The following is a 14,733-nucleotide window of genomic DNA, read 5'->3' as shown; positions in this document are numbered from 1 at the left end:
CCCACCTAAAAAGTGATTTCTCAGTGATTTCTTCTTTCACTTACCTTTCCCTTCTGCTCTACCTTGGTTTTCACAGATTCATCTTCAATTTCAGCAGCTTCATCTTCATCAGAGACATCCTCAGCCTCCAGGTTGTTGTTCCCATTGATGGGGTCCTCCTGCCTGCTCAGCTTCTTGCCTTTCACCAGGATCTTCCCTTTCAATTGCTGCACAAGGAAAAGTGGACAAAATACCTGGTGGTTAGACAAGGAAAAGTGGACAAAATACCTGGTGGCCCACCCTGAAAAAGCCCCTCAGCTGTAACCAGTGCTTTTACAGTTGCATCAGTGACTGGTTATTTCCCAGACACAGGTAAAAATAAATCTGTTTTTACACTGGGGCCCTGCCCAGCCTCTGAGACCAAAGCCATGAGTCTGAAAACCCCAGAGAGCCCAGTGATTCCCCTCTGTCATAGAGCTGACCATCCCCTCAACCAGACAACTTAAAGAGTTGTGCTGTTAAAGGCAATTAAAATATACTCTTTTTTCCCCCAAGTCTGAAATATTGCTCAGCAAACAAGGCTGAGCCTGGAGGTCTGGGCTGCTGGAAGAAATTTGTAGCACCATTTTTGCCCCTCTGTGTGGCCTGTGATTTAATGCAGCCCTCGCTCTGCAGTGTGTGGCTCTAAACCTGTGCACAACTCTGGAGACTGTCTGAGATCCAAGCAGGACTGAGGCAGTGCAGCCTCTGCTCCACTGACATTTTAATGGGCAGAGAGCTCCAGCAGGCTCTGGACAGGTTCCTCATGCACAGCAGACAAGGAATTTTAATAATTTGGCATTTTGCAGGTGAAGCCTTGGGGTGCTGAGAGCCTCAGGAGGATTTCCCTTTGCAAAGCCACCTCCTCTTGAGGGAACAGCTTCTCCTGCCACTGCTGTGGTGGCACAACACTGAGCACAGCCAGCAGCGTGTGACACAGCATCACAGCTGGCTGCAGAGGGAGTCCAGGGAGCACCTTCCCTGTGCTGAACCAGTTCTCTCCAGCCTCTTTCAAGGGTCACATGAAACCCCTGGTTGGAGCCCTGGACACTGAGAATTTCAGACTTTCTGTGCTGCCAGGCACTGACCCCCAGGAGAACACTGCATTGACCTGAGGCCACGGAGAAGCTTCCAAAATGGAATGGCAGAACTGGGATTGTGGGTGTGGAGTTTGGATAGAAATGTGTGATATCACAGGCTGGGAAACTCAGAGTTTGAGGGTTTAGAAAATAATAATAGATATAAAGTAAGATGGAGGTTTTAGGGCAGAGACTAATCCTTCTTCTTCACCTCCTTCTCCATGGTTTTGTGTAATTGGATAACAAAGTCCACATTGCAGCCACGGGTGGTTGGTTATTGGGTTAAAAGTAAAAATAATTGAGGTGTCATTTCTTAATTGGACAGTCTATCCTTGAAAGGCCTTGTAGAGATGGGGCTCCATGTTTAGTTTGTCAGAGTGAAGTGCTGTAGAGCTCAGGGTTTGTGAGACTGTGACAGAGATAAAAACAAATATCTGAGTCTGGACAAGAAATACTGTCTCACACATAAAATCCTGACCTTGGCAAAAAAAAAGCAAAGAATCCTCAACCCCTCACCACTGATACATCCTTTGCACAAGCCCTGGCTGTGGGGGGAAGGCTGGAGCCTGGACAGGGATGACTTAGAGCCCAAACAAGGCAGCAGAAATGCTTGGGACAGGGAGAAGTATTGGGAAAGGTGACTGGTGGTGATCTCCAGGTGTCTGGGTTATGCCTTAAAATCAAGAGCACCACTAGGCTTGGCAGCTTAGTGGAATCCCCAGGAACAGGAGATTTGCTGCCACCTGGATGTGTTTGGTGGTCCTGGCTTTGGAGGGTATGAGTTATTAAAAAAAAATGCTATATTGGAATTAGCCAGCACAGCCCCTCAATCTGTGTAGCACGTTCCCCTTTCCTCAGAAACACCCTATATTTACCTTTTCTGCAACAGCAAAAGCAACAAAACCCCACCACAATCAAATGACAGGACTGTGAAAAACCAAGAATCTTTTATAAAACAACACAGGCGCTTTCAAAGGACGCCATTCCCCCTTTGCACCCTTTGTGGGTTCAAGCAAATTGCATCACATCTTTACAGAGACCAACCCCACTCCTCACCACCTGGCAAAGCTGTGGATGAAGCTGGATTTGAGCAGAAATCCAACACTGGCACCTGAGGCAGCAGCCAAGAGCATTTTAATTCAGCTACCACAAAAGAGCTGCTCACACTGGTGCACCTTCCCTGTCACTCAAAAGCTGCACTCAAAGGAGCAGCCAGAGCACAGCAATATCTTCCCCCCCATCCCCAGACCACCCTCCCAGCCTTCCAGGCAGGGCTGTGCTCTGTTCTTCACATCCATGGCTGGGAGATGAGTTGGCTCATCTTCAGAGCCTGACTTCAGCCTGCTGCTCCCATGTCCCTTCCCACCCTCCTGCCTCAACTCCCAGCTCTACACTGTTCTTCCACCACAAAATCCAGTTCTGTGCAGCTTTCAGGCTCTGCTCAGCACTTGGGATGGACAAGCCTGGAAGGATTGCACTGGGGACAATAAGGAGTGATGCCTCAGGTTTTAGCTTTTATATTTTTCAGAGTCTGTGCTGCTTTAGTGTGTATTTCTGAGCTTCATTTTAGGGGATGCTGAGCTCTGTGCACAGAGCAGGGAGACAAAACAATTCCTGCTCCAGCTGGGAACCAAGGACAAATGATCCAAATCTCAGCCCAGGAGCACAAACAGCGTGGGCTGGAGAGAGAAAAACAAGCAGGATGGGACTGCCTGGGCTGGAGCTGGAATGGGACAATGAACTCCAAGGTGCCAATGGAGCAGAACTGATCCCAGGGAGAGCCCCGGGAGCGCTCGTGCATTTTGGGACCATTTTGGGTCATCTTGGGTGCAGCCCTGGCTGGGCTCTGGTGCTGCCCAAGGTGCATCATGGAGGTATTTTAATAGATCCCTACTTTATTCTTTAGCTCTGTCCAGCCTCTGTTCTAGGTCAGCCTCTCAAGGCATCAGGAGAGGCTGAGAGCAGCCCCTCTAGTCCCCTGCAGGCTGCAGATACCATCCTGGTATTTAATATATCATCTGCCTCTGCTTTCCAATGCCCCACAAGAAATGGTACTGCCTCCCCTCACTAAGGATAAGGTATTTGGGGCAGCCCACTTGATTCTTAATTACCAGCAGGTAATTATGCTTTTTAAGCCTTGTCAAGCCTCTAAAGGGAGGAAATGATGCCTTAAGTTTTAGCTTTCATATTTTTCAGATTCTGAGCTGCCTAGGGGTATAGTTCTGAGCTTCAAATTAAGTGTTGGTAAGCTCTCTTCACAGAGTAGGGAGACAAAACAATTAATTTTCTAGCCTGGGACTAAGGACAACCAACACAAGTTTCAGGCCCCAGAGAATAAACAACATGGACTGAAGAGAGAAAAACAAGGGTGGGACTTCATGGGCTGGAGCTGTAATTGAACAATGAACTCCAATGTGCAAATGGATCAGAACTTTAAAAGTGTGAGACCCCATGATGGAGTGTCCATTTTTTGTCACCATTTTGGTTCATCTTGGGTGCAGCCCTGGCTGGGCTCTTGTGCTGCCCAAGGTGGATCCATGGAGGCCTTTTAATAAATCCCTGCTTTATTCTTTAGCTCTGTCCAGCCTCTGCTCCATGTCAGCCTTCTCAAAGCATCACTCCCATTCAGCACATGGGAGGTGCAGTTCCTGGCCCAGACCAATCCCACACGGCTGAAGAACATCATGAGGGAAGCAACACAGCCCCCACTGTGTCTCCTCACCACAATCTATTCCAGAGCTGCCAGCAGCAGGTCCTCAGTGCTGCTGCTATCCTATCTAGCCTGTGGTTCCTCTGGGAAATCTTAGATATGGAACAGATGCTCCCTATGGGCACAGGACACTGCTCCTATGCCTACAAGGGAGAGCAGCCTATGTGCCACCTAACTCAGAGGAGATCCATTTGCTTATTTGTCAGAAGAAAGGGTGAGACTCACCCCAAAGAGAGGCATTTTCATCCCCATTTCCTGCAAAAGGTGCTACCCTGTAGTAGCATTCCAGTGAATGCCCCCTGAAGAGGAAGCAAAGTCCTAAACCTGAGAGTTTATCTTTTTTACTGAGGTATGAAATAAACTGATATAGACAGTCACAAACACACACGTGCCCTTGCACCATCTCTCCTGGCTCCCCTTCATGTGATATTAGATATTTCTAGCCTGAGGCAAAAGACACTCAGCTCATCAGTTCAGCTCTGTTGAGCAGATCCCTTGTCTTAGGAGGAAGCAATAGCTGAAATAATAAATGTTCTCCAAGTAGACCATAAAGCCATTCCAGCTGCCTGTGAGAAGCTCAAGGTGGAGTACAACCTCAGGAAAGGCTACAAGGACATTGGACTCCACTGAGAACACACAGCGGAGTGGCTGCTGGAACAGATGTAACTCTTGTCCTTCTTCACATGCCCTGAAAATGGCATTTCTTAGTCCCCCTGAAGTGGAGCTCATCTGCTCTCCCACCTTTTCCACTGCACACTGAACAAGCTCAGCCGTGCAGATGAAATGGTTCTGACATTGGGATATGGAAACCATCTTAAAGGAAAGCACTGACTTTATCAGAAGCAGCAGAGCTGTAATGAGCAGAGGATTTTAAAAGATCTGCACACACAGGTTTATCCTATCTGAAAGCTTCCTGCCCCTAGGAGCAACCTGAGAGCCACGGCAAGGTCTGAACTCCAGCGTTCATCTCAGTGGGAATGGAAGATTTGTGAAGTGATCCATCTCAACAAACTTTCTGTGGCTTCAACACCTCCTTTAGAGTCAACAGAGAAAACCAAACACTCCCAGGGTGTGATTCCTGCTCTGTTTGGACAAACACTGAGGAGGAGGTGGACCACACCTCCAACTCCTCTGACTGTTTCTCCAAAGGAGACCTAATTTAAGTGCTCAGGTACATGATACACAGGGGCTGAGCACTGCCTCCTGACACACATCCCACTCTCAGGATGAGGATATCCCTCTCTGCAGACTTCTGGAAGCTGTGAGGAATAACATGTTCCCATCCACGAGGAGATGTGCAGATCAGCTGCACTAACTGGCATCACATCTCCATCTGTGCACATCCTTCAGCTGCAAACTGAAGAGTTGCACCAGCAATGAGTGGCACCAGAGGATGAAGAGAGTCTCCAGGAAAGGGGAAGAAACACTTTACTGAAAGAGGTTTTGGAGGATTGAAGGAGACTCAGCTCAAGAACTTCAGGCAAGAAGATGCACTGCAGACAAGACTGACACAAGCTGGGCTAAGGCTGGAGAAACAGAGATGTGCAGATGGATCTGAGGCCACATTGACACAAAATGTGTGGGTAATGCCCAAAGCCACTGTCCTCATAAACAAGGAATTCCAGAACAAAGAACTGTAGGGGTCTCACTGAATTGTTCCAACAATGAGAACAGTTTTTGTCTCATTCTAGGACTGTGACTTTGCAGCATTTCTAGCTGGGATGTAGGGACAGGGCCAAGGGCCCTGGCAGAGCCCTGGCAGGGATGGGATTGAAGGGTAAGAACCCACCAGGAGCAGAGACTGGATCAGCTCCTCCCTACAACCCTGGTGCTGCCTGGAGCCTTTATGTGTGTTTTGGCCTTTCATCCAAAAGCCTTTAATTCACTATTGGGACCTAAAGATAGCAGCTTGGGGGAGATATTTAGATAATCTGTGTAGCCCAACACTGCTCCTGAATGGAGCTGAATAAATCAGATTCCTGCCCTGGGCTGTGGAGTGAATCGTTAGCACAAATTCAAACCGTGTCAATCTTCCTTTAATTACTAACCCTGCCCTGCTGACACAATCGGCAGCAATCCTTCCACTGTGTTTACAGCCTCCAGCCCTTTGCCCAGTGGCAGATCCCACCCTTTTCCTAATATAAAAAATACCTTGTTGTTCCTGGTTTCCTCATGTCAACAAGGGAGGCAGAAGCCAAGAGGTTCCTGGTTTGTTTGTTTGTTTGTTTTTCCCTCATGTTTCAGTTTCAATGTATTTTACACTCAAAAAAAAAAAAAAAATCAACATTTCATCCCTTTGCACTGTCCTACTTCAAAAAGCAGGAAGGCAGAGGAAAAGTACCAGAAGGAAAAGGATAGGTGTTGCAACATTGGCAATTTTTCTGTGTTTAAACTAAATGGATCAATCCCTGCAACAGAGCACATCAGCCCAAATCCATTCCCCAGGGTAGATCTGGGCATTGTGTTCAGCAGGGGCCAAGTGTCTTTTTGGCAATCAAAATCAGGAGGTTAGATGAGCACAGGCATGGAAAAAACATCTTTGGGAAGTTGGGGTCATCCCCTTCCACTCACAAATCACACATTGCTTTGCTTGGTGTTTCTCCTTTCTTTCATCATATTATTGCCATCAGCTGAAAAGCCATCAGCAGTTTTCCTGATCCTGCACCAGGATAAATAACAAGTCAGGAAGGGACACTGAAGACGTGTTTTTCCAACTCAGTAACTGCCTGCAAAGATTGATCTCTGTGCTGGGAGTGTCCTCACCCGGGGAGAGTCACTTCTCCCAGTGGAGGCACCTTGTCTGTGCCAGAGCCAAGGTCCTGCTGAAGCAGCAGCAGTAAATTTACAATTCATCCTAATTTATTGCCCTGGTGCTTAGGGACCAGCCCAGAGCAGCTTCCCTTTGTGCCAGGCATTGTATCAAATGAGGCATGACATTCCCAAACAAAAGGGGAAACAGAATAAGGAAAGGGAAGGCAGCTAATGAAGAGGGACAACTAATATAGAAGATATTCTGGGTGGATTGTTTTCCTCTTCTTTCTCCTCTGCTGACTGCCAGCTTTATCTCACCCACAAACTCCTCCCAGCTCTGACTAGGCATGTTAATCTAATTTTTGGAGAATGAGCAAAGAAATGAAATTTAAAGGGAACTGCAGCTAACCGTACAGGAGTCTGTTCCTTCAAAGTGCTAAGAAAAACAGAAAGAAAGTCAGAAAGCAAGCACAAACCACATTGGTGGAAATAGATTGATGTTTCCTTTCGGCTCCTGTTTTGGAGACATATTTTTCATATCAAGATTCCATTTCCAGTTTTTGCTGTCAGCTAATGATTTGTAGTGGTGAACCACTGTTGAGTGCTGTGTATCTCTTTCCTCTGGCAAGGCCAGGGCTCAGCTCCTAGCCTGTCAGCTGCCCTGATTCCTGGGAATAAAAGGGGCATCTCTAGGCAGCCTCCTGCTTCCCTTTTTCCTCCATGGACATCTCCATCCTCACCATCCCAGGGCATTCCCAGTGGCTCCCCCAGGACACTCTCAATGGCAGGACATTTTGTGTTTCATACACCTTCAGGCTACTTGCAGTGGTTTTCCCCTTGAGTTTTGAGCTTTGCACTCAGTAAGAAGAGAAACTTCCCTCTTGTCTAACCCTCAGAAGGCTGGAAGTGCTGGAGTGGCCTTGCTTACCTCTGGGGAGGGGAACTGGGATTTGTTTCCATCGACTGGGGCAACCAAGAGCATGTCCTGCAGGATGGTGGTCATGTGCTGGGCCATGACCTTCTGCTGCTCCACGCTGCAGTGGTTCTCCAGGGAGATGATGACAGGGTATGGTGAGGTCTGGAACAAGACAGCAACACACACCATCAGTGAACTCTGCAGCAATTGGTATGAACTCCATTTCTCTGGGAATGAGCATGTCAACAGGAGGGGCTGATGTTCTCCTAAAGCAAGGATTTGTTAAAAATGTGATTTTTAAAAAATTTGACTGTGCAGTAGTTACTCAGATCTGTGCTGATGCCTTCCAGAGATGATGGTCCAATGGAGAAGGCACCAGGATAGGTCAGGACTGCCTCTCACAGACCTTCTGGGGCACTCCCTGTGCCTCCATTCTCCGCTTGCACTGTGGGCCAGAGCACCTTCCTACCCACCTTCAGAGGAAGGACTGGGAAGGGAGCTTTGAAATCACAGGGTTTGCTCAAGCCCTTGAGTGATATTAATCTTTCCTCCACTCCTTCATAGCCCTGATCTGCTTCCCTGTGTCCCCCAGGTCATTTTGTGTGCTGAAGGCATTGTCATTATTGTCATTGCCACTCCTTTATGGCCCCAATCAAAACTTGGCACCAGCTCCCAAGTGCACTGAAGGAAAGCAGCAGAGTCCAGTGAGTCTGGACAGACCTAAGATTTTCGGAAGCCTGGTGCCATACAAGACTCCAGCCCTGTTCATCTCTTTTAAAGCAGAATAAAAACAGCCCTTCACATCCAAAACAAGCACATTGGTTCCTCTAAACAAGAGGCATCAAAGCTACACCTATTATGAGCTTGCTGGCATTTCCCACCAGGTGTGCTCAAGATTATGAGCATCATTTTCATTGTAGTAGGGTCCAAGATGCAGCTGTGCTGGCACAGGTTCAGACTCATCCTCAGATGGTGCTCTCCCTGTGCAGCAACCCCCAGGGATGGATCTCTGGAGGAAGCAGAATATGGATGCTCAGACAGAAGGACACATCTTGTCCCCATGAGGTGAAGCTGTCATTGCTTCTGCTCTCTGCTGGGAGCGAAGAGCTCTACTGCCAGTCCTGGGTTGTGCAGCTTGAGAAAAAGTCCCTCATCCTTACTTTGAATGCATAGTTCTTGATGGCCTTAATGACATCGCTGAAGAGGATCTTGGAGGTGAGAGTGTAGCCATGATAAATGACGGGCTCTGAGTTGGGGCCATCCCAGCAATCCAGCTCCACACAGCGACAGCCTTTGGTCAGGGCTCTGGAAACAAAGAAGGGACCTGGTTGGGTTCTACATCTTCTGCTCCATCTCCAAGTGAGAGTACATCAGGCACAGGCACTGCCTGGGAAGAGTGGAAGGAAGTTCAGGAGCAAGGGAAAAGAAAGGAGCTTGGAAAAAACAGGAGATCAGATAAAGGATGGGATCAGGTAAAATCAGTGTCAGCAAAGAGAGCTCAAGGTTGAGCAAGGAAAGCACAGAAGGATCTGAGAAATAAGGTAGTGAAAGTCCAAGGTAGAATTATCCAAAGAATAAGACATAGTGAGTGTCAGATGAGAAAGGACACTGATGACTGTGCCCCAAGTCTTTCCCCAAAGATGGTGAAGAGAAAATCAAGAGTGGCAGTAGAAGGATGACAATCAGCCTTAGAAGCTAGGTCACAAAGCTTAGATTACATGAGTTCTTCATCTAGAACTGATATGACATGAGGGATGAATCTTCAGAGCTGGGAGAAAGGGAGGGAGGGAGCTCCTCACCATAGCTGAGGAGACTGCTGAGAGCCAGTTTCTTAAATCAAGTCTACAAACCAAATTTCCATGTGAAATTCCTACCTCTACATAGCCATGCTCCCATTTCAATCTATTTTCAAGTGCAGATTTTCCCCCATCTATCTAGGAGGTGATCTCGTCTCTTTTGCTGTAATTCCCTAAATATTTCAGATCACACAATTCCTTTAACTCATTGCAATAAAATCACAGAATGGTTTGAGTTGGAAGGGACCTTAAAGATCACCCAGTTCCACCCCTGCCATGGGAAGGGACAGCTTCCACTAGACCAGGTCACTCAGAGCCCTGTCCAACCTGGCCTTGAACACTTCCAGGGATGGAGCATCCACAGCATCTCTGGGAAACCTGCTCCAGAATCATGGGATTTATTTTTTTTTGTGCATCCCAAACATACATCTATAATTTTAAGTCTCTGTAAGATGAATTCAAAGAGCTGCTGAGAAATAACTTGTGCCAGATTTCACTCTCAACACTTTTGACCTTGTGACTCCAGTCAGCCGTTGCTCCTGAGAATGAGGCAAGTCATAAACAAAGGCAGAATTGCAGCCATTGACTGGCTCACAAGGAAACACCATCTCACCTGATAAAAACAAGGAGTAGTGCAAGGTGGGTGTGCAATTACTGAAGGTCACTGCACCCACCTGGCCATGAGATGTTGTTAAAGGCAACACCCAAAGCTCTGTGCAGGGGTGCTGCGGGAATATCTGAGATGCTAAAAAGGCACCAGGTGTAAGTTCTCCTGATCTCTCACCCTGTTCATATCCCAACTTTTTTTTTTTTTTTTTTTCTGATTGCTCCAACTAAGACTCTCCAAAATAAACCCCATCATGGTGTGGGGACAGTCCCTGCCACAGGCCTCTCCCAAAGGCAGTACAGAGCATAAGCACCATGACACCATGAATTGTTTTGGCTCCTCCCAGACCTGCAGCTCTGTCCCAGGAATCTTTCCATCTTGTAAGCTCCTTGCACTCTCCTGTGCCATATTTTGGGGAATACAACACCCCCTCAGCATCATGCTTTGAAAACACCAGGCCAGAGGGCTGTAATCCAGCCTCCATGTGACTGCAGATATTTTATACTGCTTCCACATGTAGTAATTATACATCCTACACTCAAGTGGACACCAGATGAGACTCAGGTCAAAGAGCTGTGAAAAGGAGGGCACAGCCAACCTGGTTTGGAAGGAGTTCACTCTGGAAACATGGGCCAGCCCATATTACCTGGTCTGGTGGAAGATTGCTTCTTGATCCCTTGCATCCATCAGCACAGACACTCATGTCTTCTGAAAAAAAGAGGTTAACCTCCCAAACACACACATTCCTTACCTGATATAGGCCTCTGTGCTGCTTGGCCCTGTGATCTGGTCTTCCATGAGATAGGTGTTGTGTGAGGATGACACCAAGTAGTGACTGAGAGGTTGGGTCATGTCCTGGTAAACTTTCCGGTGGGAGGGGTTGAATATGTTCCCCTCGTCTGACAGCAGGTACATCAGGAAACCATCCTTGGTCATGGCGTTGCCCCTCTTGGCTGCCAGGTAAACAGACAGAAAACACCACACTGAAATTGAGATGCCACCAGGTCGTGCCACCACCTTCACCACGGTGCCTCTGCTCTCCAGGAGATCCCAGAGGCAAAATGTGCTCCCCAGGCAGTCAGTAAAAGCAAAGGCATCAATGCTCTCCAGACAAGGATGACACTTTCAGCTGCCTGAAAATGCTTTTAAAGCCCCTTCCCAAGTACAGCTTTTTATGGCACTTACGTGGCTTTTTATTACACTTGTCCTTGATAACATCTTAAAAGTGTCAAAGACAGACCTTACCTCATCTGTCTCTAGAGATTTACAGCACAAAATCTCTGTTTGAGCATTTCAAGGTTTCTTTGCGCCAACCCAGAGAAGCTGTCAGATGTCTAAACACAGCCAGAAAAATCCTGTCTAGATTATCCAATGAAAGACAGGATTTGCAAAGAGGAAATACAAAATTACTCCCCATTTTGAGGGACTGAACTCAATCTCAGCCTAATCCTAAAGCCTGACAGTTGCAAAGCCTTGTCCCTCTCCTGCAGGAATAGCAGGATAGTAGGAACCAGCCATGATTCTGAGTTGGCTCCTGGAGCACATCCTCCAAGGTGCTCCAGGCTGATGATTCAGTCTCAGTCTCTGAATGAGAGAATGTTTCTAATCAGACATTCAGTGTCTGCCTCCTAAACAGCTGCCACCTCCTTGGCCTCTACTCAGAGATCTCATCTGCAGATGGCTTTACAGGTGCCCACCATCAAGGACTTCTGCCTCCACTCCAGCTTCTGGAGAACACAAATATTGCTACATTATCAGCCTTCAAAAGCCACATGAGGTCTTGGTATCAGAATAACCCATCTGAGTCTTTCCCTCAAGATTTTCATCATCCTGCAGTCAAACCTGCATCAATCCCTCTCCTGCTGTTCAGTGCACCCAAAATAAAATTGAAGAGGGAGATTTCCCAGCCCCTCTCCTCTCCTCTCTAATGTTCCCCTAGGAGAGTGGTGTTTTAGAGGCAGCTGTGGGGAGAAAATAATGCACACGGCTGCAGGAATAAAAGCAGCAGCAATGCAATTCATAGTTCATCAAAAAAAAAAACCAAAATTTTAAAGCAAACCAGCCAGGGTTTTCAACCTACCTCTTTCGTTGGGCTCGTATCTCTGAATTAAGGCAGGGGCAGCAACAACAGCATCTTCTTCCTGCTGCACCTCATAGAGAAACCTCACCAGGTTCTGGCAGGACATGAACCCTTCTGGGTTCGAGTACATTTGGAAGATGCTGTCTATTTCCTTCCTTTCTGTCAGTATCTTGTAAAATTCCTCTATCTCATCATCCTCCAGAGCCTCTGTTTTGGACTTGTCACAGTGCTGTAAACGTAGAGGGGAGAAGGAGTGAAAACCTTCTTTCCTTCTGGCATAGGCCAGCCGTAATCTGCACCAGGGCTACACAACGCAGAACACAAAATAATTGCAAAGAGTTACTGGCCAGCCAGTGAGGAGCACGGGGTCAGTGACAATGGTTCTCATTGACAAGGCCAACAGTCATAAAACAGTGCCAGATATTAGTATTTCTACATTATCAGTGTGCCCAAAAGCACCAGCCTTGAGTTCCAGCACTTGGTGTGCTTCAGTCAGGACAGCTCAAAATAATCCAAGCACAAATCAAGGGTCAGAAGAAATGTAATGCTTAATCTCCAGGGGAATAAAGGGAAACAATTGACTCTATTAAATAATGATAGAGAGTATAGCCAAAAATCCAGGAAGTTAAGTGAAAAGAACCCTCCCTTTGACCTTAGTGGCTCAGACCTCAAGAGGCTGTCAAGATTCACAATGGGATTGTGCAAAAATGGCATCAAAAATAACTTTAAACCCCCACACCTGCTAAACATGTGCATGTTTAGGTATGAAAAAATCCATCTCTCCATGGAAATTTTCCATTCTTATCCAAAACCTGCCACATAACAAAATCCCCACAGATTTCAAATCAGATATAATCTTCCCACAAGGAACTGTAATTCAGATTCTCCATTTTCTTCTGGGGTTTGAACTTTTCCAGTAGATACCATCTGTGACAGAACACCCCAGCCAAGGACTTGATTGACCATGAAAGATGGGGAGCTTGAGATATACATATTAATGTCTCCATCAAGGACACAGCTTTTCCAATAACAAGTTTTTCTAGTTTATTTTAAATACTCCCAGGTTCAATATTTCATCAGAAACAACATTTTTTTTTTCCCTTTGGCAAATCCTGATATTAATTTGTTGTTTGTTCCTAGCAGAATTCTTCAACTTGTCAAACCAGAGGAATTAAATTGCTTTCCATCTTTGATCCCCTGTGGCAGAGCTATTTTCCTGATTTTTATGATGAAAATGCCTGTCTTAGTATAACCAGCAATCACACTAATCTCAGCCTAGCTCTGCCAGTGATCTCAGCAATGGCCATGGTGGCTCTGGCAGTGTCCCAAGATGATAAGGAGGGACTTTCATCCCCTGCAAATCTTTCACTATCTGTTTAAGGAGCACATAAAAAACCAAAGAACATTATCATGATGCCTAGCATTTCACAAACTAAAGTGACAGAAAAAAAAAAAGAGTTCAACTTGTCCTGACTTCAGAACCTGCTGGGTAGAAGCTACAGGCTCATCTCAGGGATGGGACAACCTGTGACATGCTTCAGTACTACAGACAACTCCAAAATAGGTGTGAGAGCTCAAGAATTGTCTTTTCCTCCCTGCCTTCCATGTCTGTGATCCTGTGCTGGGGCTCTGGCAGATCCCTCAAGCCGAGCTGAGCATGATGCTTAGCAACTGCAAAAGGAATATAAAGAGGGAAAGCAGCTGGTGGAGACAGCAGGGATGTTGTGAATTACAAATGTTCTTTTCTTTAAGACATGACAGGGAAAATGACAAGATATTCCTCCTAGAAAACTGGCATTTTAAGTGGTGTGCCTGGGGAAGTTTATTCATTAGTTGCCATTAAAGGCTGTGATGAAAACAGGGCAGTAGCACTGGCACCAGAATCAAGACATCCAGGACAGCTCAGATGCATGGTAAAAAAGTGGGTTCCTTCTGCTTTGGCTGCAGGAGGACCAAATTAGAAAGAGAATCTCAACCCAAAATGCTGTGTTTTACCTCCCATGGGTGCATCACAAGCCATGAGTTCTCAATGACCCTTGGCCTGCCAGCAAAAACACCTTTCTGATGCATCAGAATGAATATTCAGCTTGAAATGAAGTGAGCAATGACAGGAGCTTTGCATAATTTCTGGTTGCTTTGCAACACGTTTTACTCCAGTGTCTCAAACCTAAGTGTGGACACAGGGATATGTGACGAGAGGCAAAAATAATGTGAGAACATGCCCTGCAGCCCCCACTTGAGCCCCTGATCACCCTTCCTTCCTGTGACTAAATGAAGAAAAACTCTCTGAGGCAGAAAAGATCACCCTTTAATAGGCTGTAATGCCCTAGTCCATCGAAGCTGAGGCAGGATGCAAACTGAAAATGTAATTGCTTTAAAAGCAACACAGACCCTTCCTGGAGGCAAACCAGCCCTCAGGAGATCTGAATTAACCTCCAAAGAGCCTCTCTCTCCAGTGGCTATACAGGAAACTTAACAATTGCTTGCTTAATGATGGTACTTCAACTAACTCCCTGCATTTCCATGGGTTGAATCAAAGTTTAGCAATTACTCGGAGTCTTTAAGCAAAAAGGATTCATTTCATCAAGCTTCCTCTCCTAGAGCTCCCTTGGAACTATTGGGACAGTAGAAAAGCTCCATTAAATAAGAGGAGACTGTGACTCTAAAATAAAAAGAAAGTAAAATTTAAAACCAAAACCAAACCAAGGGTGATTTTTTTTCAGGTTGTTGATGTGTGAAGATGTGGAAGCGATTCATCTCCTGTATGTGAGATGTA

General features: G+C 46.4%; 1 protein-coding gene across 2 annotated transcripts in view; it reads right to left on the bottom strand.

Moving 5' to 3' along the window:
- Positions 1-14,733, bottom strand: part of PLCD1 (phospholipase C delta 1) — a 53,664-nt gene that overhangs the window by 8,372 nt on the left and 30,559 nt on the right. For both annotated transcript variants that reach the window (XM_021555261.3, XM_021555260.3), the window contains exons 5-9: positions 11,958-12,186; positions 10,629-10,830; positions 8,635-8,779; positions 7,487-7,636; positions 45-206 (exon numbers count right to left, since the gene is read on the bottom strand). In XM_021555261.3, coding sequence (XP_021410936.1) covers positions 45-206; positions 7,487-7,636; positions 8,635-8,779; positions 10,629-10,830; positions 11,958-12,186 — 888 coding nt within the window. The remainder of the gene's footprint in view (positions 1-44; positions 207-7,486; positions 7,637-8,634; positions 8,780-10,628; positions 10,831-11,957; positions 12,187-14,733) is intronic.

The sequence above is a fragment of the Lonchura striata genome, chromosome 1, assembly GCF_046129695.1.
Source record: "Lonchura striata isolate bLonStr1 chromosome 1, bLonStr1.mat, whole genome shotgun sequence".
In the NCBI taxonomy this organism is placed as follows: Eukaryota; Metazoa; Chordata; class Aves; order Passeriformes; family Estrildidae; genus Lonchura; species Lonchura striata.
The sequence above is the reverse complement of the archived record's forward strand: the minus strand, read 5'-3'. Positions and strand labels throughout refer to the sequence as shown.